The sequence below is a fragment of the Pagrus pagrus genome, assembly GCF_965226575.1.
Source record: "Pagrus pagrus genome assembly, chromosome: 9".
In the NCBI taxonomy this organism is placed as follows: Eukaryota; Metazoa; Chordata; class Actinopteri; order Spariformes; family Sparidae; genus Pagrus; species Pagrus pagrus.
Window position 1 is genome coordinate 28,896,118 of NC_140193.1, and position 24,827 is coordinate 28,920,944.

The 24,827-nt window shown below is 42.7% G+C and overlaps 2 protein-coding genes across 2 annotated transcripts in view; one reads left to right on the forward strand and one right to left on the reverse strand.

Moving 5' to 3' along the window:
* LOC311262936 (trace amine-associated receptor 13c-like) overlaps positions 1 to 24,827 on the reverse strand; it is a gene marked incomplete at both ends in the record, with an annotated part of 207,116 nt that overhangs the window by 123,027 nt on the left and 59,262 nt on the right. The window lies entirely within an intron of this gene.
* LOC311262649 (uncharacterized protein) lies at positions 2,575 to 4,867 on the forward strand. Its single transcript, XM_084362215.1, has 7 exons — positions 2,575 to 2,630; positions 2,826 to 2,929; positions 3,021 to 3,751; positions 3,873 to 3,940; positions 4,074 to 4,455; positions 4,568 to 4,696; positions 4,790 to 4,867. The coding sequence occupies exons 3-5, from the start codon at positions 3,613 to 3,615 to the stop codon at positions 4,374 to 4,376; spliced, it is 510 nt and encodes a 169-aa protein (XP_084218341.1). The 5' UTR covers positions 2,575 to 2,630; positions 2,826 to 2,929; positions 3,021 to 3,612; the 3' UTR covers positions 4,377 to 4,455; positions 4,568 to 4,696; positions 4,790 to 4,867.

Below are 24,827 nucleotides of genomic sequence, written 5' to 3' on the forward strand. Positions count from 1 at the left end.
CCTATGATCACGATAACTCATGATTTCGGAAAAATGAATGTAATTGTTTATGGTCGGTCTGTTTCATCAATATTAATCCGCTGTTGGCCCGGAGCTACTGGGCTCCGACTAGCCAAGCTAACGTGATTTAGCTAACTGCTAACGGTCGGTCTGTTGTAGCAATAACGCTAGCGGAGCGCTAGCTCGAGCGGCCGAGCTCTCGGCTAGTCGGAGCCCAGTAGCTCCGGGCCAACAGCGGTTAGCAAAGCCACAGGGGTCCATAAGTACAGAATGTGTCTGTGTAGCTAACAGTAATGGGCCTCCGTCAGTCTGTTTCAATACAACACTATATAGACGAGCTAACGGCGCTACTAGGCTCTGGTACATAAACCAGTAGGCCGCAGTCGAAGCCAACAGCGGTGATTTGCTTTTTCTATGAAGAAAAGCTAACTGTGTGAATGTGTCTGTCTAGCTAACGGTAATGGGCCTCCGTCAGTCTGTTTCAATACAACACTATTAAGACGAGCTAACGGCGCTACTAGGCTCTGGTACATAAACCAGTAGGCCGCAGTCGAAGCCAACAGCGGTGATTTGCTTTTTCTATGAAGAAAAGCTAACTGTGCTAACATCCGTACATGTTTAACAAAAGGGAGCTTATTGAAGCTAGATATTACTGTCTCGTGATTTTGGTTAGACTGATGTTTATGGCCGATCTGTTTCTATATAAGAACACTGAGCTAAAAGCTAAAACATAAGGCCGAGCTAGATGCTAAGGGCGTGAACTCTGGCCTTTGGTCTCTGGTGGCGCGAGCGGCCATCTTCTCTGTCAGTGTGAACTGTACTGTCTCTCATGCATAGACCCTTAACACAGGTCAGATTTTTAATAGATGTTACTCATAACATCCGTACATGTTTAACAAAAGTGAGCTTATTAAAGCTAGACATTACTGTCCCGTGATTTTGGTTAGACTGATGTTTATGGCCGATCTGTTTCTATATAAGAACACTGAGCTAAAAGCTAAAACATAAGGCCGAGCTAGATGCTAAGGGCGTGAACTCTGGCCTTTGTTCTCTGGTGGCGCGAACGGCCATCTTCTCTTCCGGTGTGAACTGGACTGTCATGCATAGATCATTAGCACAGGTCAGATTTTTAATAGGAGATATTACACTCATGATTTTGGGATTTAAAAAAAAGGGTTTTATTTAGGTATTCTGTTTTCATACAAGAATATTAATACAAGCTGAAAGCTGTATTTTTCTTTATCTACTTGTTTAGTTTGACTAGTATTTAATACTCCCTTCTGTCCACCGAAAAACACATTTCTCTTTTTCCGTGTTTGTTTGATTGTCTGTGATAAAATGTGATTAAATGTTTTTTGATTTAGTTAGAAAAGTATCATACTTAAATGTATTATACACTTTTACAACCTGCCTTGATTAAATAGAATAGGAAGCATTTTCATACGTGACTATTTTTGCTTTTGCGAATAAATGTGCATTCAGATGTTGATAAAATCTTGTACAGTTGATGAAGTTAATGTTGTTTTTACTTGTGTAGTATATTTATTGTCTCATAGTAATGCTTTGTTTTGAGAATACTGTGTAGTATAAATTAATATAGTATTATCATTTATAGTATTTATAATATAGAATTATTTAAAAAATATTTTGCCCCAAAACACACACATTAAAAGAAGTACAGATGTTTAACGTGTCTGTTATGCTATTACCTTGTTGCTAGTACTGACTCGTAACATTTGAGAGACACTTATCTTTTTATTGCATTTTGTCTTTAAGATTAAAGGGTTCCTGTGCTACATTTGAGAGTGACCATCATCTTGGATTCGTTGCCCTCGACCTGCAGAGCAGTATCACCGCATCACCCACACACAGTCACCATCTTCATCCACTAAAATTTCATTTTATATATAACAAATTATATTAGCTTGTCTTGAATTACACTGTTTTACATTAGGTAGTTTAGGTTTAGGTCAGTGAACCTACTAACATTTTGAGAAGCATTTCTCTTGTTTTTTTTTGTCTTTGACTTCTGTAAGCAGGATGCCCAGGAAGTCGAGGCGGTCTGTGGTGCTGAAGCAGCGCTGGACTAGGCTCAACCTGGAGGAGCCGAGTTGTCCCCCTCCCCCCCCGAAGGTACTTACACAGTAGATAAGCTTCTGTGTCGCAGTGACAACTGTCTGCATGAAAATGGCTGTAGAAATGTTACACCTATTGCTTTTTCCTTTATTAATGCCGAGTTCTGCGTGTCTGCCATGTCTTTGATGTTAATGTTTCTTCAGACGGTGTCCCCTCCGGCCGGAGAGGAGCCTTCTAGAGGGTCAAGGACCAAGCGGACCAGGGAGACCCACCCCCTCTGCTCCCGTGCTCCAGTTGGCAACGTATGCTCCCACCTCTCTCTCACACACACACACGTGCAAAGACATTGTCTGAGGTTAAATGTGTTTGTAATGTTTGTATTGCTTTAAATGTTTTATTATATTTTGTTTTAACTTGTTTGTCTTTATCTTATGCTTGTTGTTGTTATGATTTATTATTATTTTATGTTTATTTTTTTATCTGTCATCAGGTGGTTGGCTCTTCACCCCCAGCCAAGCCTTTCTGGAGCCCCGATCGTGCCGAAGTTCGTGCACGTAAGTATCCACCTGTTTTATCCCTAAATGAACAATAAATTAATTAATCATCAATATTACACTTTTTAAACTGGTTTTCATGTACTTTTTTTACTGGTATAAACAAGTGATTGTTGATGTTTCCTGGTAGGCTTTCCTTCATTAGTTTTACACTTTTTTTTTTTTTTTAAATCTGTTTTGTCCTTTACTAAACAGGCCGCGGTACTGGTTACCGCCATCGGGTGCTGAGGTGGCCAACTTCCAAGCTCACCGGACGGAGCCACAAGTTGGTCATCCCACCGGAGTCTCCTGACAAGAAGGTGCTATTATTGTCCAGTTTATGAAGGAAGTAATTGATCTTGAGAGGGATTAATGATTTTCATGCTAAAGAAATTGTCTTTGTTGTTGCAGTTTGTTCTGATTGTCGGGGACTCCCATCTCCGGGCCATCGTGGACGGCTTCGTCGTGATGCCAGAAGGGAAGTACTCTTTTGGTTTCATGTCGACCCCTGGGGCCCATGCCGCTCAGCTGCGGACTGAGGTCGTTCATGCTGTTGTCTCTCGGACTCCTGATGCTGTCTGTGTTCTTGCCCCCAGTAACAACCTGACGGCGAGCAGGACCGTGGACGAGGCAGCCGCGGACTACGGCCAACTCCTCGCTGCTGTGAGGGACCGCTGGCCAAAGGTAAGCATTTATGCATTTTTTTTTTGGCATAGACACCTTTTTTTTTAAATTTATTTAGACAAACTGCATTTTGAAATGGGAAAGAGAGGGGGTGTGACATGCAGCAAAGGGATTTGAACCAGAGTCTGCTGCGTATGTGGCATGAGCTCTAACCACTCGACTACCTCCGCGCCCATGGTAAGCTTTTATTTCATGTCTCCCTTGTCCTGCATTCTTGGTAGTTTAACAACAATAGAAGTAGACTGACTACTCTAATAAGACTAATTGTCTGAGCTTTAAAATAATAATGTGTACTTAATGTGGTGTGTGTGATTTTTGAATGAAACTGTCAATTGGTGTTTTTCTAAAATTTTGTTCTCTACAGGTCTTTGTGCTGGACTTTCCCCCCCGCCTGACTGAGGATGAGGAGCACCAGCGGGCCCTCCGCCAAGAGTTCCACCGCGTGGCAGCTCGTATGGGTATGTAAAACGATATCTTGTCAAGAAAAAGAAATGTACTTTAAAATGTCTGTGAACATAGTCATGATGCTACATGTGTGGATGTTGTAATGACTCACTTTTTTTCTTTTTTACATTTTAGGTGTGAGGTACTTCTCTGCCGAGGAGTACTTCCCCCGTACGCGCCTGGAGCTGTGGAGCAGAGACGGCGTAAGTACAATATCTACGTGTGATAGAAAAAGTCTAATTGTCTATAATTTCTTGTGTGTTAATATGAAACAGTCAACACGAGCTACGTGTTTTAGAGTTGAACTGTCTGTAAATGGATTTGTCATGTCTGCAGGTTCACCTGAGCGACCGTGAGGGGATGGGCATCCTCGCCGAGCTGCTGTGGACCTCCACGGAGCAGTTCCTGGAGACACCACCACCTCCTCCTCCCCCGGTGTCTCCTACCCCTTCTCAGCCGCTTAGGAAGGTTTCTCCTAAGCTGGTTGTGAAGGGCGAGGTACGTGCCCCTCTGTCTCCTGACCCCTTCCAATGGAAGGTCGTTGGTCAGAGCCCCAAGGTTAGTACACTTTTTTATTATTACTATATTATCATTTGTGTTTATGTACATTATGGTGAACGGCTTCACAGTCGTAACTAAAAAGCACCTATTTAATCAAATATGTGTTGTGCTTTCCCAGTCGCAGGTTCCCGGTCAGGCCAGCGCGGCCCAGCAGCAGGTGACTAATTTTTCTCTTTTTTTCACAACAAGTTAACTGGTTAGTATTTAAACTTTGTGTATTTGACCAGACAAATATTCATGTCTTTTTTGTTTTTTTTTGTCTTTCACAGGAGAAGGAGTCCTTCCTCCCACTGAACCCAATTTGGTTCAGTAGCACGTCCCTTCGTGCTATGGAGCAAGTGTCTCCTTCTCGGCTGTCTGACGTGGAGGACGTCCCGTCTCCTCCAGCGCGCAAGAAGGTAAATGGTCTGACATATTCTTCTCAGCTGTATTATAAAGTTTCTCCTGGTTCCCTACAGTTACTGGTGCTATGTTTTTATTTAACGGTGCAGGTGGCCTCCCCAGCGGCAGCCAGGCGTCGTAGGACCACGGAGAGACGCCTCCCTCGCAGCCAGTCTCCTGTGAACAACGTATGTTACGCAACTGACAGTCAGTGTTTACAGTTGAAACGGTGTCTTCATGGAGACATAACTACATTGTCCACTCTGTCTGAATTTTAATATATTTGTTCTCATCTGTCAACAGCTGGTTGGATCCCCTCCAGCCAGGCTGTCACGGAGACTGGAGGACGACGCCCCCTCCAGCCCGGTTCCTCGGTCCAGGACCACGGATGGACCGCCCCCTCGCAGCCAGTCTCCTGTGAACAACGTACGTTACACAACTGACACACAGTCAGTGTTACACTTGAAATGGTGTCTTCGTGGAGACATAACTACATTGTCCACTCTGTCTGAATTTTAATATATTTGTTCTCATCTGTCAACAGCTGGTTGGATCCCCTCCAGCCAGGCTGTCACGGAGACTGGAGGACGACGCCCCCTCCAGCCCGGTTCCTCGGTCCAGGACCATGGACGGACCACCCCCCAGCACCCAAACTTCAGTGACCAACGTATGTTACTCTCTGACACAACAGACACTATCTCACACAGAACATACACTGAGATGTGTAAAGTTTAACATGTTTGTTCTCATGTGTCAATAGCTGGTTGGATCCCCTCCAGTCAGGTTGTCCTGCATTTTGGGTGATCCGGCGACCCCCTGCTCTTCACCGGCTGCCAAGGTAAATATTATTCCTATTGAATAAAGTTCATAATGTCATTAAAGTCTTCATTTTACTGAATTATTTGTTCTCAGGTGGCCAGGATGAAGACCCCTTCACCGGCTGGACCGTCCCAGACCCTTAAAGCTGCGGCCTGTCACTCTCCTCGCCCAGCTAAGGTATTTACTCCACAACTGACACACACAACGTTTACTGTAAAATCAGCTGTAACTACATTACACTGGTTCATTTAACATGTCTGATACCATATCTTTCTCTGCAGTTCACAAATGTCAGTGAGTAAATACATTTGGAAACTTGCTGCGTTGTGTTGCCTCATGTCTAAATATTAACTGGTGTTATGACTTTTCACAGACCGTCTCGTCACCCTCATCGACCTGCTGGCCCTGGATCATCGACGACGGACTCTCCACCTCTCAGTCCCCTTCCAAAAAGGTAAGGACATTTACATTTGGGTTTATCGTGGGCTTAATAAAGTGTTTGTTTGAGGGGAAAGTATGGTTTACTTTCAACTGAAATGCCAAAACTATTAAGGAAATGAAGGAGAATTAATAATATATTTATACAATTATTGTTAATAATGGTAATAATTCAATTATGAACAATAACTGAACAACTAGTTTGACACGATTTTATCAATTGTTTAAAGATACACAAGTAACGGAACAGCGGTTTTCTGAATTATTATCTTGGTCAGTTAACATCTTGAAGTGTCTATCTGGTGAGTTTAAAATTTCTGTCATGTTTTTTTTAACCATTTTAATGGTTAAAAAAAAGACCCAACCCAAAACCAACCTTTTTGTGCCATTGACTCCCATGTAAGCGATATGTTTTAATACACTGCCATTGTAGTATAAATTTAAATATTTATCAATGTTTTCATGTGTAATAGGTGTGACACAAGTACTAGGGATGTATGAGAGTTGATAGTTAATTAATTTAATTAAAGCTGCAGTAGGTAAAATGTTTTTAGTCACATTTCCTTAACCTGTCACTATGCTATGACTGTAGTATATGAAACGGTTAATTACTACTAATATTAATGTTAACTAGGCTTATGATTATGCTAATATAATCACTAATAAGTAATACTTTATGATAATGATTATAATTATAATGATTATAATTTATCTTATATTTCAGGTACCGGTTAGGGCTACTGTTAGGGCTAGTCATAGTCAGAGTCACATGAGGTACAGGAAGTTCTCCAGGAACCACCAGTGTACCTGCATGTCCCTGATTTTTCTGGCGTATCAAAACGAGGGCTGTCAGTTCAACACTGCTGCCCTCGATAGAGTGCTGGCAAAGGGAGATTCGCTTTATGTAGGTGTAAAACGTCAGCTGATCCGGAAAAAAACATTCCGCAGTGACCATCTCACTGTGGAAGAACTGCCTAAAAAAGTCCTGACTGACACAGAGGTGTGTAACGTCCACATGCCTGAAATCAGGTGTGGACTTGTGAAAGCCAGTGAAGGCCAGGATTGGTATCTGCCCCTAGCCACACAGTTAGAGTGTCTGTCAGGCGACGTTAATCTGGCTTTAATCATAGTTAGTCCGGAGTGCATTGCAGTTTTCCGTGACCAATCAGGCAGGTACGGTGTGTTTGATTCACACTCGAGAAACGCGGTGGGCTTACCTCACCCCCACGGAACTGCAATTATGAGGACCTTCTCGGAAATCAGTGACTTGGCTGACCACCTGCACAAACTCTTTTCAAATCGTGGACCTTCTGCCGGTTACGAGTTTGTGCCGGTGTCATTCGAAGCCATTGGTTCCAGAGAACGCCCTCAGGCATCTCCTCAACCCAGTACAGCTCTCCCACCAGCAGCAGAGCGTGTCCTTAAGACGGCTCCTGCACCGCCAGTGACAGCCCGCGCAACAGCCCGTGCACCGCCAGCCCCCGTCCTCGTGACCGCCCCCGCGCCGCCAGCGTCGGACCCCGTCCTCGTGACCGCCCCCGCGCCGCCAGCGTCGGACCCCGTCCTCGTGACCGCCCCCGCGCCGCCAGCGTCGGACCCCGTCCTCGTGACCGCCCCCGCGCCGCCAGCGTCGCACCCCGTCCTCATGACCGCCCCCGCGCCGCCAGCGTCGCACCCCGTCAAAGAGAATTTCATTAAGTTGGCAAAGCAAAAGCGCAGAAAAGCAATGCGGAAAGCCAGCAAAAAACACCGTGAATTACTGTCTGAAGAAAAATCCCAACGTGAAAGGAAAAAGTACAACAGCTGTCTGGACTTTAGGCGAAAAAAAGTACAAGCACAAAGGATTAGATACGCCCAAGACGGTCTGAATCAGAAACGGCGATCCTTCAACTCTTACCACGAAAACCAAAAAGTTAAAGACAAGAAGAAGGAAGAAGTCATCAGAAAATACAGGGAAGATCCTACTTTCAGGAGACAACAGAAGACTTGCGTCACAAAGAAGTACAAGGAAGATGCCGCGTTCCGCATGAGACAGAAGAAGTACATTAGAGATCGTTACAAGTCGGATACAGCGTTTCGGAGCAGACACAAATTTGGCATGTCTCAGAGATACAGCACAGATCAAAGCTATAGCCAAAAGCAAAAGCAAAAGTTCAATGTTAGATATCAGAATGATCTGGAATTTAGACGTCGTTTCAATCAACGTTGCAACCAGCAGAGAAAAACCAAATTGGACACAAATGCTGCCTTTAGTGTATTTAACAAGATGCGGAAAGCGCTTAGAATCAGACGCAAATACAGACAAATTGTGCACCGCCGCCCCCAGCCCCTGATTGATCCGGTGATGGCAGTAGCCATAGCTGTCTTTCGTGAGTCCATTAGCCATGGACCCACATACATTTGTACTGTGTGTCACAGAGCCATGTTTCCTAATCAGGTCAAAGAATGTAAAAGACAAAAATATAGGGAGCACGCAAAAGTGGCGGCAGCATGCTTGACAAGAAAATATGTTCACTTTTGCGACGGCGAGTGCTCTACCCCTTGCTCTGTGCCACAAGAGAGACTGCATGAGTGGATATGCGACACCTGTGACGGCCACCTTGGCAGAGGACGCATACCACCCATGGCAGTCGCAAACAATTTAGAGTTGGCGCCCATCCCCACAGAATTGGCTACACTTAATATGCTTGAGAGGCAGCTGATTTCAAAAATCCTTCCCTTTGCCAAAATTGTTGCTCTGCCAAAAGGCCAACAGAGGGCAGTCCACGGAGCTGTTGTGTGCGTTCCAGCAGAGGTGCAATCGATCGTCAACAGTCTCCCAAGGCCCAGAGCAGAAGCGCAGCTGCTTCAAGTCAAATTGAAAAGGCATATTAAGTACAAAGGTTACCAGCACTTCTACACCGTTAATATGAAGAATGTGCTAGCTGCTCTTGCAAAATTGAGAGAAACGCATTCGGAATATAGAAATGTGTTTATCGACGAGACTGCCACTTTCGACTGTCTGTTCGAAGAAGAGGAGCCCAGCATCCCAGAGGAAGATAGGGACGTCGATTTGGAGGACTTTTTTAACAGTCAAAATGAACCAGGACAGTTCGAGGCAGCTGAAGAAGGAGAGGAGGAGCTGAGACCGCAGCCCAGCTCAGAAGAGGAGCCCATCCCAGAAGAGTTCAGACCGGAAGAGGAGCCGAGCATCCCAGAGGACGATAGGGATGTAGATTTGGATGATTTTTTTCGTAGCCAAAATGAACCGGGACAGTTGGAGGAGCTGAGACCAGAGCCCATCGGAGAAGAGTATCCCAGCATCCCAGAGGACGATATGGATGTAGATTTAGAGGAGTTCTTCAAAAGCGAAAATGAACCGGGACAGTCAGAAGCCGCTGAGGAGGAAGAAGAGGAGGAGCTGAGACCAGGCCTCTCCCTGGACACTTGCATGCAGCCCCCCGACATTGCACAGGAAATCCTTTCATATGGCGACGGCGTATTTAGTGTTGCCCCCGCGCAAGGCAACAAACCGGTTGGTTTTTTCACCGTACCCAAGTTAGAGGCCATGGCTTTTCCTGTGCAATTTCCGACAGGAGAGAACACGTTGGACGAAGATAGAAGCGTCTCCCTGTCCCCGAGTCTCTACTTTAATTGTAGGCTCTTTGCTGCAGATGCGCGTTTTGCAAGTGACCAGAGTTATCTTTTCTTTGCGCAGTTTGTTACAGAGACTCACCTCGCGACGAACAGTATGTCTATACAAATGCGCAAAGGAAAGTCCAAAACCAGAGACGGCCGTAGGATCAACAACGTCATGCTCCAGGATAAGGACGAAGTAGAGCGGCTCATTATGAACCAAGACGCGACCAGGTTCATGCAACCTCTCAGAGGCACTCCAGCCTATTGGAACAAAACCCTCAAAGACGTGCACGCGATGGTTCGTCAAATTGGAAAACCGACATTTTTTGCGACGTTCTCTGCTGCTGAGATGAGATGGCCTGAGTTCATAGAGGCCATCAAAGCTCAGCAGGGTGAACAACAACAACCGTTTTCAGATTTGGATTGGAAAACAAAATGCGACATTCTGAGAAGTAACCCCGTCACAGTAATGCGCATGTTTGAAAAGAGAGTCGAAGCTCTCATGACAAACCTCATCCTCTCTCCCGCACAACCGCTCGGGGAAGTAGATGATTATTTTTATCGCGTCGAGTTCCAAGCCAGGGGAAGCCCGCACATCCACATGCTAATTTGGATAAAAGATTCGCCTAAATTCGAAGACGCCTCAGATAGAGAAATCAGGGAATTTATAGATCGTTACATTAGTTGCAAAATGCCCGACCCTGACGCAGATCCGGAACTCCACAAAACAGTGTCAGAGGTTCAGGTGCACAGCAGGAAACATTCAAAGTCCTGTAAGAAGGGTAATGTAGCCTGCAGGTTCGGCTTTCCAAAACTACCGATGGATAAAACGTTCATCACCAGGCCCCCCACTATTAATTGCCACCAAAAAGAAGATCAAGACGATGCAGACTTCGAAGCGCAAGTAGCGGAGCAGAAAAAGGCCCTCGCCGACGAGCAAAAATTGGCTAAACAAACGCTCCAACCACTTAGAGATCTGCTTATGGATCCGGGCGCTTCGTTCAGCAGTTTGACAGACTTGCTTTGCCGGTGCAACTTGACTCACGAAGAATACGTCAACGCCGCAGAGTGCCTGGCAAACAGTCACGTCGTGATGCTGAGGCGCCATCCAAATGATTGTTGGGTTAATGCCTACAATCCCGATTTGCTTAGGGCGTGGAACGCAAATATGGACATCCAGTACGTCATAGACGATTATAGCTGCATCATGTACATGATGTCGTACGTGACGAAACCGGAGCACGAGATGACGGAATTCCTTAAGAACGTCATCAAAGACGTCAAGCAATCCGACGTTAACGAGCGCGACGAAATGAAACAAATTATGCAGGCCTACTCTAAACACAGAGAGGTCAGCGCTCAAGAGGCCGTAGCCCGTACTTGCAGCTTACGCCTCAAGAAGTGCTCCCGATCGGTGGCCTTCATTCGGACCGACGAGGACGGCGTTAGAATGAGTCACCCCATGGGTAGACTGGAGAAAATGGACCCGGAATCGGAGGACGTATGGATGTCGGGGTTGCCTGAGAAATATATCAACAGACCTCGCGATCGAGAGTTTGAAGGCATGTGCCTGGCCGAGTTTGTGTCGGAGTACAGGGTACTCTACGGCCATCAAAAGGAAAGCCCGAACGCCATTTCACTGTTAAACGATCAGGGATATATCCAAAAGAGAACCGTGGGAAAACCGGCGATCATTAGATTCACGCGCTTCTCTGAGGAAAAAAATCCAGAAAAGTTTTACAGACGACTGCTGAAACTTTATCTGCCACATCGATCCGACGCCGATCTGACAGATAACGCGTACCCCACTTACGAACAGTTTTACAAGTGTGGCGAGAAGTGGGGTATGACAGTAGAGCAAATTGTGGGGCGCAACAAAAAACGCTACGAGGGCCAGGGAAAAAGCATGGACGCTGCGTTTGAACAGCTTGAGGTGTGCGGTCCTCTCGTGAATGCGTGGAACTCTTTTGCGCCCGAAGTCGAAGTAGACAGGCTGGAGTGCATGGCGGAACTCGAACCTCGCGATCAGGACGAAAACGGCGAAGACGTCCCGGAATTCGGCACTAAAAAGGATAAAGGGAGCTCTATGCCTAGAATAGATGCTCCAGAGTTGAGTCCAGACTTTGTTAGGAAAATGTACCAAAGTCTGAACGAAACTCAGGCTTCCGTTTTCTACAGCGTTCGACAGTGGTGCTTTGACCTAGTCTGGGGCCACAATCCAGAACCGTTTTATTACTTCCTATCGGGAGGGGCTGGATGTGGCAAATCGCATGTGATCAAGTGCATTCACCACGAGGCAACGAGAGTTCTGCGTGAGCTCCCGAGATTTCGGGACGACGCAGACATGTCCCAACCGGCAGTGCTGCTGACCGCATTCACGGGTACAGCGGCATTTAACATATCAGGCAACACGTTGCACTCGATTCTCAAATTGCCGAGGTCCTTGAAGCCACCTTATCAAGGTCTTGGAAATGCACTGGACGAGGTCAGAGCAACCCTGGCGAACGCTGAGATTCTCATCATCGACGAGATATCCATGGTCTCTAAAGAGCTATTTGCCTACGTGCATTGGCGATTTCAGCAGATCAGGGGTAATCGGAAGCCGTTCGGAGGCATGTCTGTCCTGGCCGTAGGTGACTTTTATCAACTGCCGCCCCTTGGTAAAGCCAAGCCGCTTTGTGTGTACGAGGAGACCGAGTTTGATCTCTGGAAGGATCACTTCAAAATGGTCACCCTGACAGAGATCATGCGACAGAAAGACGATCGAGCTTTTGCTGAACTCTTGAACCGTCTCAGGGTGAAGCAAAAGCAAGATCCTTTGTTAGATGAAGACAGGCTCTTGCTTACACAGGCGGTGGCTGATAGTCAGCATTGCACAGCACAGGGTCTACACATCTACGCCACAAACAAAGAAGTAGACCGTCACAACGCCGACATCGTAAACGCCTCCTACGAGAACGCGACTGCCATTGCAGCTCGTGATTTTCGAAAAGACCCCAGAACTGGCTGCATGACGTTTGTGTCTGGGCAAATTAAAGGACACAGGCGAGACTTGCCCGACAACATAATGGCTGCTCAAGGAGTACGCGTTATGTTGATCCGAAATTTAGATGTGGAGGACGGCCTCGTGAACGGTACATTTGGAACCATTTCGAACATTGTATTCGAAGAACCACAAGGCGTGAAGATGATTGGACTCCTGCTGGACAATCCTACAGCAGGACAGAGATTCCGCAAAAAAATGTTAGGTCCCTCAGATAACTCGGTGTACATAGAAAGATCTGAGGAGCACCTAAGTAATAGAAAGGGGGTTGTTCGTCGCCAGTTCCCCCTCAAATTAGCTTTCGCGTGTACGACCCACAAAGTTCAAGGAATGACCATGCCGGCGGCGGTTGTGTGTCTGAAGCGCGTTTTTGAGCCCGGTATGGCATACGTCGCGCTCAGCCGCACAACCTCGCTGCAAGGTCTCACCATCCTTGACTTTAATGAGAAAAAAATTTACGCTGACCCCAAGATCAAGACAGCTCTGGAAAGCATGCCTCAAGCATCTTTCCAAAGCTGTCGACCATTGTTGACGCTGTACAAATCTGTAAAACAAACTCCAAAGGTTTTGACAATCGTCCACCACAACACGCAGGGTCTGCCATGTCACATGGTGGACCTGAAATCGCATCACGAGCTCCGACAAGCAGATGTGCTTTGCCTAACAGAGACACACTTGTCGGGCTCCTCTGTAGCTGACAATTTTCAATTGGAGGGGTACGCCGTGTTCACGCGTAGCAGGCGGCTGTCTTACAACACCTGTGTGAACATGGCCAAAAAAGAGGGAGGTGGAGTTGCGATGTACTGTAGAGACACTGTTCAAGCAGAGCCTCGCAGGTACATGCAAAACGTCACTGATTTGGAGTTTGTTGTCGTCAAAATTGAGGCTCCAGTCAAAGCGCTAATAGCGACTGTGTACAAGCCGCCAAGTTTTCAACTGGGAATCTTTCTCCCAAACTTGGAAAAGCTCTTGGACTCATTGGAAATGTCAGGTCAGCAGCCCATCGTTGTTTGTGGCGATTTTAACGAGGACCTCCTTTCAAAAGGGACAAAGAGTATCCGAGATTTGTTTCAGTCCAGAGGGTACACTCAATTAGTAGCAAATTCGACAACCGAAAAGAACACACTGATTGACCACATTTATATTTCACATCCCGATAAATGTCTTCAATCAGGTGTTCTCCAAACGTATTACAGTTACCACAGTCCAGTTTATTGTGTTTTGACTGACTAATAGCCTCTCCAGCTGTTCTGTCCAAGACCTGTTGTGCCACGTTTTATGGTGTAAAAATCTGTCTGTGCTCACCAGTCATTTATTGAGCTAATTATCATTGTTAAATCATGCTGTAATTTAGTCTTGTTTAGTCTTTCAGTGCATTTTGTCTCATGTAATTGTTTTTCATATGTATGTTGTTACAGTGGCATGTCTTGGCTGGAAATAGTTTAATCTTATTGTGTAAATGTATTTATATCTATTTATATATTTGTGTATTTATTCATTTTAGAATGGGGTCAGCAAATTCTTCTCATGAGGTCACAAAAGTTATCATGTAATCATGTATTTTAAATCATGCATGTAATGTAATTGTATTTTTAATCATGCATCATATAATGTAATTTTATTTTTAATCATGCATGTATCATGTATCATGTGTGTTTTTATTGTATTTTTTTTTTTTTACTGTATTCTTTTTTTCTTTTTTTTTTTCTTTTTCTGCTGGGTTGTTGTCACTATTCATCGTTGCAGGGAGGAAGCCGAACATCCACCTGAGATGCAGACCAAGCTGCATGTCAAACCAGGTCCATCACAAGGTAAGTGTCCTTTTTTTTTTTTTTTTTTTTGAGTGATTCACTTGCATTGAGTGATCTAACTCAATGATGATGTCATTGTCTTTCTAGGATGATCCAGTGAGAAAGACCCCCAGAGGACTTCAGCAGATCTCTCTCCAGCGACGACAACAACCCAGGAGAAACTAAGGGAAGTAAGATTTAGTTTTATTCTCATCTTTCACTTCAGTCTTTGAAATTTGTAACCAATTTATGTCTTTTAAATCTGACAACATTTATACAGACAGCAGGAAGAAGACCTTCAGAAGACTGCAGCACCAATAAGGGAAGTAAAATTTCGTTAAATTCTCAACTTTCACTTCAGTCTTTGAAATCTGTAACCAATTTGTGTTTTAAATCTGACATTTACAGACAGCAGGAAGAAGACCTCCATAGGACTGCAGCAACAATAAGGGAAGTAAAATTTCGTTAAATTCTCAACTTTCACTTCAGTCTTTGAAATCTGTAACCAATTTGTGTTTTAAATCTGACATTTACAGACAGCAGGAAGAAGACTGCCAGAGGACTGCAGCAACAATAAGGGAAGTAAAATTTCGTTATATTCTCAACTTTCACTTCAGTCTTTGAAACCTGTAACCAATTTGTCTTTGAAATCTGACATTTACAGACGGCAGGAAGAAGACCTCCAGAGGACTGCAGCAACAATAAGGGAAGTAAAATTTCGTTAAATTCTCAACTTTCACTTCAGTCTTTGAAATCTGTAACTAATTTATGTCTTTTAAATCTGGCAACATTTATACAGACGGTGGGAAGAAGACCTCCAGAGGACTGCAACAACAATAAGGGAAGTAAGATTTCATTAAATTCTCAACTTTCACTTCACTCTTTTGAAACCTGTAACTAATTTATGTCTTTTAAATCTGGCAACATTTATACAGACGGTGGGAAGAAGACCTCCAGAGGACTGCAGCAACAATAAGGGAAGTAAGAGTTTTTCAACTTTGCATTTTTTTCACTCCAGGAAGAAAGCCGCCTGCTTTTTTTTTTTTTTTTTTTTCTTTCTTTTCTAAGAAAAATAAACGTTATCTCTGTTACAAAATGATGGTGTATGCCTGTTGAATTATTAATTATGTTCCATGTTTAGCTTTAGTTTGTAACAAACACCATAGATGAAGATGCTGAGAATGAATGGTAGGTGGTGAAATGAATACATTGTAGCATTGCATTGTAGTGTAGTGTAGTATAGTATCATAGCATTGTCAATCCTCATTTCTCATTGACAATGAAAAAAATGAAACCGTTTTTCAAAAATCGACATCTCTGGCATAGTTTGACCTAGACACACTATTCAAACTTAAAAGGTAGATCTAAAAGTTCTCAACGTACGCGGGGTGCGAATTTGCACAGAGCACAGCCCACTCTCGCGATTTCCCAACGGGAAATTGTCTAGTGTTTGTATTACTACACCCCCTTGCCTGATTTCGGCACTTAACTCGTCCCTCACCGTTGAGCGCACACACACAAAAAATATATCAAAACGTGCGGCTCGCTCTGACTCGGTATGCTATTATTCAGTTTTCCAGAATATTAATTTTTCGCGTCGTAAGACGCGAAAAACTGTTTCCCATCAGAATGAATGGGATGAGGTCAAAAGAACTCGCAAATCTGCCTCTTTTTCAAACATCTCCTGCTCTGGCCTACTTCCACCTAGAAACACCATTCAAACTTTAAAATTTAGGCACGGGTCTTGTCTATTTGAGTTGCATTTGAACTTTTTTTCTACGATGTTTCGTTTTTGAACCCTGACCCTCTAATGATGGTGAGTGATTTTGGAAAAACTCAGGACTTTATAATGGGTGTGTATTGCGTGAGCTAGAATGCAGAACATCACTGAGTCTCCCCCCCACACACAGAGAGAGAGACACACAGACTATCAGACAGACACACACGGACACACACACAGAGACAGACAGATAGACAGAGACACACACACACACACACACGCACACACAGACAGACACACACACTCCTTATGGGGACATTTTCAAATTTCATCCTGCGACTGCTTCATCATACGTTCAGCTACAGAAACCGTTCAACTATCAAAATGTTCGGCTTTTTAAGCTCTTTCAGCCTAGATGTAATATAATGTAAATATGAAAGTTCTCAACGAACGTGGGGTGCGAATTTGCACAGAGCACAGCCCACTCTCGCGATTTCCCAACGGGAAATTGTCTAGTTAGTGGGCTGTGCTCGCAAGCCCACTATGGACACCTCTATAGCAAAGCTATAGGTGTCCATAGTGGGCTGTGCGAAGCACAGCCCACTATTGTTATTCCCTGGGCCTCTTTTTAGTGGGCTGTGCTCGCAAGCCCACTATGGACACCTCTATAGCAAAGCTATAGGTGTCCATAGTGGGCTGTGCGAAGCACAGCCCACTATTGTTATTCCCTGGGCCTCTTTTTATTATTATTATTATTATTCTTCCTCCCGTTTTTCGGCGGTTAACTTGCCCCGCAGTTTTGAGCGCACACAAACAAAAAATATATCAAAACGTGCGCCTCGATCGGGAGATTACTGCTATGATTCAGATTTCCAGAATATTAATTTTTCGCGTCGTAAGACGCGAAAAACTGCGAAAAATTTCCCATAAGAATGAATGGGAAGAGGAAAAAAAAACTCGGAAATCTCCAACTTTTTTCAAACATCTCCTGCTCGGGCCTACTTTGACCTAGAAACACCATTCAAACTTTAAAACGTCGGCACGGGTCTTGTCTATCTGAGTTGTATTTGAAGTTTTTTCGCACGATGTTTCGTTTTTGAACTCTGACCCTTGAAAGATGGTGAGTGATTTTGGAAAAATTCAGGACTTTATAATGGGTGTGTATTGCGGAATGTTCGTGCAGAGCCAACTGCCAGAGTGGGGGGAGACTCAGAAAAACTCTCACAACTTTTCTCTTTCTCTGACGACCACAGCCACAAATTACACAGTAGAAGAGTGAATTTTTCATCAAGTTGTAGCCACACTTGTCTTCTTTCTCCCAATGTGTCCACTTTATTGGTAGGATTTACGGTTTTTGATTTATCTGCCTCCAACCGACAAGAGTAGCTCTCAACTGCTCCATTTACCCCAATGTTAATCAGGAGGAGGATTTTCCAGGATTTTCCAAACTGCCCCTGTTTTTAACTCGCTACTATGACCACATTTCTGAAGCTAGGGCCACAAAAAATAATGACTGTGTTCTTTAAGGCCTCCCTGGGTTGATGGTGAAGAAAATTTTCAGATATCATGTTTGGTTTTGAAGATATAGCACTAGTTTGAGGTCCTAAATTTGAGGCAAAAGTCACTCTCAAATCAGCTGTCACAGGTGGTTGCTAGTGCTTAACGACAACCATCACCGCGGCAACCAAGCCGAACTGAGCCTGCAGAGACACACACACAGAGAGAGACAGACAGACAGACAGACAGACAGACAGACACACACACACACACACACAGACACACACACAGACACACACACAGACACACAGACATACAGACACAGACACACATGCACACAGACACACACAGACACACAGACACACACACTCCTTATGGGGAAATTTTCAAATTTCATCCTGCTACTGCTTCAGCATACGTTCAGCTACAGAAACCGTTCAACTATCAAAATGTTCGGCTTTTTGAGCTCTTTCAGCCTAAACTACTTAAAAGGTAGATCTTAAAGTTCTCAACGTACGTGGGGTGCGAATTTGCACAGAGCACAGCCCACTCTCGCGATTTCCCAACGGGAAATTGTCTAGTGTTGGTATTACTACACCCCCTTGCCATATTTCGGTACTTAACTCGTCCCGCACCGTTGAGCGCACACAAACAAAAAATATATCAAAACGTGCGCCTCGGTCGGACTCGGTATGCTATTATTCAGTTTTCCAGAATATTAATTTTTCGCGTCGTGAGACGCGAAAAACTGTTTCCCATCAGAATGAATGGGACGAGGTCAAAAGAACTTGCAAATCTGCGTCTTTTTCAAACATCTCCTGCTCTGGCCTACTTCCACCTAGAAACACCATTCAAACTTTAAAATGTAGGCACGGGTCTTGTCTATTTGAGTTGTATTTGAACTTTTTTCCTACGATGTTTCGTTTTTGAACCCTGACCCTCTAACGATCATGAGTGATTTTGGAAAAACTCAGGACTTTATAATGGGTGTGTATTGCGTGAGCTAGAATGCAGAACATCACTGAGTCTCCCCCACACACACAGAGAGAGAGACAGAGAGAGAGACACACAGACAGACACACAGACAGACACACACGGACACACACACACAGAGACAGACAGATAGACAGAGACACACACACACACACGCACACACAGACAGACACACACACTCCTTATGGGGACATTTTCAAATTTCATCCTGCGACTGCTTCATCATACGTTCAGCTACAGAAACCGTTCAACTATCAAAATGTTCGGCTTTTTAAGCTCTTTCAACCTAGATGTAATATAATGTAAATATGAAAGTTCTCAACGTACGTGGGGTGCGAATTTGCACAGAGCACAGCCCACTCTCGCGATTTCCCAACGGGAAATTGTCTAGTTATTATTATTCTTCTTCCGCCGTTTTTTGACGGTTAACTTGCCCCGCAGCTTTGAGCGCACACAAACAAAAAATATATCAAAACGTGCGCCTCGATCGGACTCGGGGTGCTATCATTCAGATTTCCAGAATATTAATTTTTCGCGTCGTAAGACGCGAAAAACTGCGATAAATTTCCCATAAGAATGAATGGGACGAGGAAAAAAAAAATCGCAAATCTTCGACGTTTTTCAAACATCTCCTGCTCTGGCCTACGTTCACCTAGAAACACCATTCAAACTTTAAAACGTAGGCACGGGTCTTGTCTATCTGAGTTATATTTGAACTTTTTTCCTACGATGTTTCGTTTTTGAACTCTGACCCCTTAACGACGGTGAGTGATTTTGGAAAAATTCAGGACTTTATAATGGGTGTGTATTGCGGAATGTTCGTGCAGAGCCAACTGCCAGAGTGGGGGGAGAGTCAGAAAAACTCTCACAATTTTTCTCTTTCTCTGACGACCACAGCCACAAATTACACAGTAGAAAAGTGATTTTTTCATCAAGTTGTAGCCACACTTGTCCTCTTTCTCCCAATGTGTCCACTTTATTGGTAGGATTTACGGTTTTTGATTTATCTGCCTCCAACCGACAAGAGTAGCTCTCAACTGCTCCATTTACCCCAATGTTAATCGGGAGGAGGATTTTCGAGGATTTTCCAAACTGCCCCTGTTTTTAACTCGCTCCTATGACCACATTTCAGAAGCTAGGACCACAAAAAATCATGGCTGTGTTTTTTAAGGCCTTCCTGGCTTGATGGTGAAGAAAATTTTCAGATATCATGTTTGGTTTTGAAGATATAGCAGTAGTTTGAGGTCTAAATTTGAGGCAGAAGTCACTCTCAAATCAGCTGTCACAGGTGGTTGCTAGTGCTTAACGACAACCATCACCGCGGCAACCAAGCTGACCTGGGCCTGCAGGGACACACACACAGAGAGAGAGACAGACAGACAGACAGACAGACACACACACACACACACACACACACACACACACTCACACAGACTCACACAGACTCACACACAGACAGACACACATCGCTTCGTAAGACGCTAAAAACTTCCCATAATTTACACACAGACACACACACACAGACAGACGACATACAGACAGACAGACACACACACACACACAGACAGACAGACACACACACAGACACACATCGCGTCGTAAGACGCGAAAAACTTCCCATAATTTACACACACAGACACATCGCGTCGCAAGACGCGAAAAACTTCCCATTATTTACAGACAGACAGACAGACAGACAGAGACACACACACACACACACACACACAGACGAAAACACAGTATATTTCCCAACATTTCAACTATTTTTAACTTTTATCTTTTCATTCATTCAAACCAGGAACTCCATTCCTGGGATGCCCTCTTGACCCAGTGCTTGACCCCTGCTGGTGGGAGACAGCAGGATGATGGACAAGCTGTCATTGCTGCTGGTGAAGGAGTCCCACCCCCTGCAGGTCACTATCACCACACTGGTCAGCTTCTTCAGCGACAGACTGATACACCCCAAGTGTGTGAAGGAGAGGTATCGCAGGTCCTTCCTTCCTGCTGCTGTCAGTCTACAATCAGCACTGCTCCCAGTAGACCTCACGTGTGCACTGTGCAATACAAAACTCTACACATATCCACACACTTTTTGGTTTGCACTAGTTGGACAATTTTTAATAATCATATTTGTTATTTATTGTTGGTAAATAAAAAATAGCAAACTGTTCATACTTACACTGTTCATATTATAAATACTATGTTATATTGTAAATACTAAGTTCAAATTGTAAATACTAAGTTCATATTGTAAATACTATGTATATATGAGTTAATTCTATTTCTTATCTTCTTACTATATTGTTTATTTTTTTACTTTGTATTATTGTTTAGTGTGACACTGTCCTTTGGCTGCTGTGACTAAGAAATTTCCCCATTTGCTGGACAAATAAAGGAATTCTGATTCAGATTCTGATTCAAATATTTAAATGTTTCCAATCATCAATATATTGAGATTTATTGAATTTCTCAGTCTGATTCAGAGTATTTGACTCATTCTCACTGTAATATCTCTTCATGCTCCATCGGCTGATATAATATAAATTGTTTTATGTTCTGTATTTAATGATATATAATATAATAATTCAATATTAATCAATCAATATTACTATTAATTAAGTTTTCTAATTAACATTGATGTTTTTTTTAATGTATTACATTCATAAAAATAAATATTAATCATGAACTGCAGCAGAGTCTGGAGTCTGTCTCAAGTGCTCAGATGTCAGCCATCTCATTTGACAAATCACCTCGGATACAGATGACAGATAACACAGGAGGACTCTGTGACTAAGAAAGTTCCCCATTTGCTGGACAAATAAAGGAATTCTGATTCTGATTCAAATATTTAAATGTTTCCAGTCATCAATATATTGAGATTTATTGAATTTCTCAGTCTGATTCAGAGTATTTGACTCATTCTCACTGTAATATCTCTTCATACTCCATCAGCTGATATAATATAAATTGTTTTATGTTCTGTATTTAATGATATATAATAATTCAATATTAATCAATCAATATTACTATTAAGTTTTCTAATTAACATTGATGTTTTTGTAATGTATTACATTCATAAAAATAAATATTAATCATGAACTGCAGCAGAGTCTGGAGTCTGTCTCAAGTGCTCAGATATCAGCCATCTCATTTGACAAATCACCTCGGATACAGATGACAGATAACACAGGAGGACTCTGTGACTAAGAAAGTTCCCCATTTGCTGGACAAATAAAGGAATTCTGATTCTGATTCAAATATTTAAATGTTTCCAATCATCAATATATTGAGATTTATTGAATTTCTCAGTCTGATTCAGAGTATTTGACTCATTGTCACTGTAATATCTCTTCATACTCCATCAGCTGATATAATATGAATTGTTTTATGTTCTGTATTTAATGATATATAATATAATAATTCAATATTAATCAATCAATATTACTATTAATTAAGTTTTCTAATTAACATTGATGTTTTTTTTAATGTATTACATTCATAAAAATAAATATTAATCATGAACTGCAGCAGAGTCTGGAGTCCGTCTCAAGTGCTCAGATGTCAGCCATCTCATTTGACAAATCACCTCGGATACAGATGACAGATAACACAGGAGGACTCTGTGACTAAGAAAGTTCCCCAGTTGCTGGACAAATAAAGGAATTCTGATTCTGATTCAAATATTTAAATGTTTCCAATCATCAATATATTGAGATTTATTGAATTTCTCAGTCTGATTCAGAGTATTTGACTCATTCTCACTGTAATATCTCTTCATACTCCATCAGCTGATATAATATAAATTGTTTTATGTTCTGTATTTAATGATTTATAATATAATAATTCAATATTAATCAATCAATATTACTATTAATTAAGTTTTCTAATTAACATTGATTTTTTTTTTTATGTATTACATTCATAAAAATAAATATTAATCATGAACTGCAGCAGAGTCTGGAGTCTGTCTCAAGTGCTCAGATATCAGCCATCTCATTTGACAAATCACCTCGGATACAGATGACAGATAACACAGGAGGACTCTGATTGGACAGTTGTGTAGCGTGATTTTGGCCTTGATATAAGCCCTGGTCCGGCTCTGCTCGTCCCCTTTGACCTACTTGTAGGTAAGTACCAGTCATGTTTGACATGAGCACACTGAAATCGTTCATAAAAGTGGATTTTATTGAAGACATTAGACATTACTATCTCTCCTATGATCACGATAACTCATGATTTCGGAAAAATGAATGTAATTGTTTATGGTCGGTCTGTTTCATCAATATTAATCCGCTGTTGGCCCGGAGCTACTGGGCTCCGACTAGCCAAGCTAACGTGATTTAGCTAACTGCTAACGGTCGGTCTGTTGTAGCAATAACGCTAGCGGAGCGCTAGCTCGAGCGGCCGAGCTCTCGGCTAGTCGGAGCCCAGTAGCTCCGGGCCAACAGCGGTTAGCAAAGCCACAGGGGTCCATAAGTACAGAATGTGTCTGTGTAGCTAACAGTAATGGGCCTCCGTCAGTCTGTTTCAATACAACACTATATAGACGAGCTAACGGCGCTACTAGGCTCTGGTACATAAACCAGTAGGCCGCAGTCGAAGCCAACAGCGGTGATTTGCTTTTTCTATGAAGAAAAGCTAACTGTGTGAATGTGTCTGTCTAGCTAACGGTAATGGGCCTCCGTCAGTCTGTTTCAATACAACACTATTAAGACGAGCTAACGGCGCTACTAGGCTCTGGTACATAAACCAGTAGGCCGCAGTCGAAGCCAACAGCGGTGATTTGCTTTTTCTATGAAGAAAAGCTAACTGTGCTAACATCCGTACATGTTTAACAAAAGGGAGCTTATTGAAGCTAGATATTACTGTCTCGTGATTTTGGTTAGACTGATGTTTATGGCCGATCTGTTTCTATATAAGAACACTGAGCTAAAAGCTAAAACATAAGGCCGAGCTAGATGCTAAGGGCGTGAACTCTGGCCTTTGGTCTCTGGTGGCGCGAGCGGCCATCTTCTCTGTCAGTGTGAACTGTACTGTCTCTCATGCATAGACCCTTAACACAGGTCAGATTTTTAATAGATGTTACTCATAACATCCGTACATGTTTAACAAAAGTGAGCTTATTAAAGCTAGACATTACTGTCCCGTGATTTTGGTTAGACTGATGTTTATGGCCGATCTGTTTCTATATAAGAACACTGAGCTAAAAGCTAAAACATAAGGCCGAGCTAGATGCTAAGGGCGTGAACTCTGGCCTTTGTTCTCTGGTGGCGCGAACGGCCATCTTCTCTTCCGGTGTGAACTGGACTGTCATGCATAGATCATTAGCACAGGTCAGATTTTTAATAGGAGATATTACACTCATGATTTTGGGATTTAAAAAAAAGGGTTTTATTTAGGTATTCTGTTTTCATACAAGAATATTAATACAAGCTGAAAGCTGTATTTTTCTTTATCTACTTGTTTAGTTTGACTAGTATTTAATACTCCCTTCTGTCCACCGAAAAACACATTTCTCTTTTTCCGTGTTTGTTTGATTGTCTGTGATAAAATGTGATTAAATGTTTTTTGATTTAGTTAGAAAAGTATCATACTTAAATGTATTATACACTTTTACAACCTGCCTTGATTAAATAGAATAGGAAGCATTTTCATACGTGACTATTTTTGCTTTTGCGAATAAATGTGCATTCAGATGTTGATAAAATCTTGTACAGTTGATGAAGTTAATGTTGTTTTTACTTGTGTAGTATATTTATTGTCTCATAGTAATGCTTTGTTTTGAGAATACTGTGTAGTATAAATTAATATAGTATTATCATTTATAGTATTTATAATATAGAATTATTTAAAAAATATTTTGCCCCAAAACACACACATTAAAAGAAGTACAGATGTTTAACGTGTCTGTTATGCTATTACCTTGTTGCTAGTACTGACTCGTAACATTTGAGAGACACTTATCTTTTTATTGCATTTTGTCTTTAAGATTAAAGGGTTCCTGTGCTACATTTGAGAGTGACCATCATCTTGGATTCGTTGCCCTCGACCTGCAGAGCAGTATCACCGCATCACCCACACACAGTCACCATCTTCATCCACTAAAATTTCATTTTATATATAACAAATTATATTAGCTTGTCTTGAATTACACTGTTTTACATTAGGTAGTTTAGGTTTAGGTCAGTGAACCTACTAACATTTTGAGAAGCATTTCTCTTGTTTTTTTT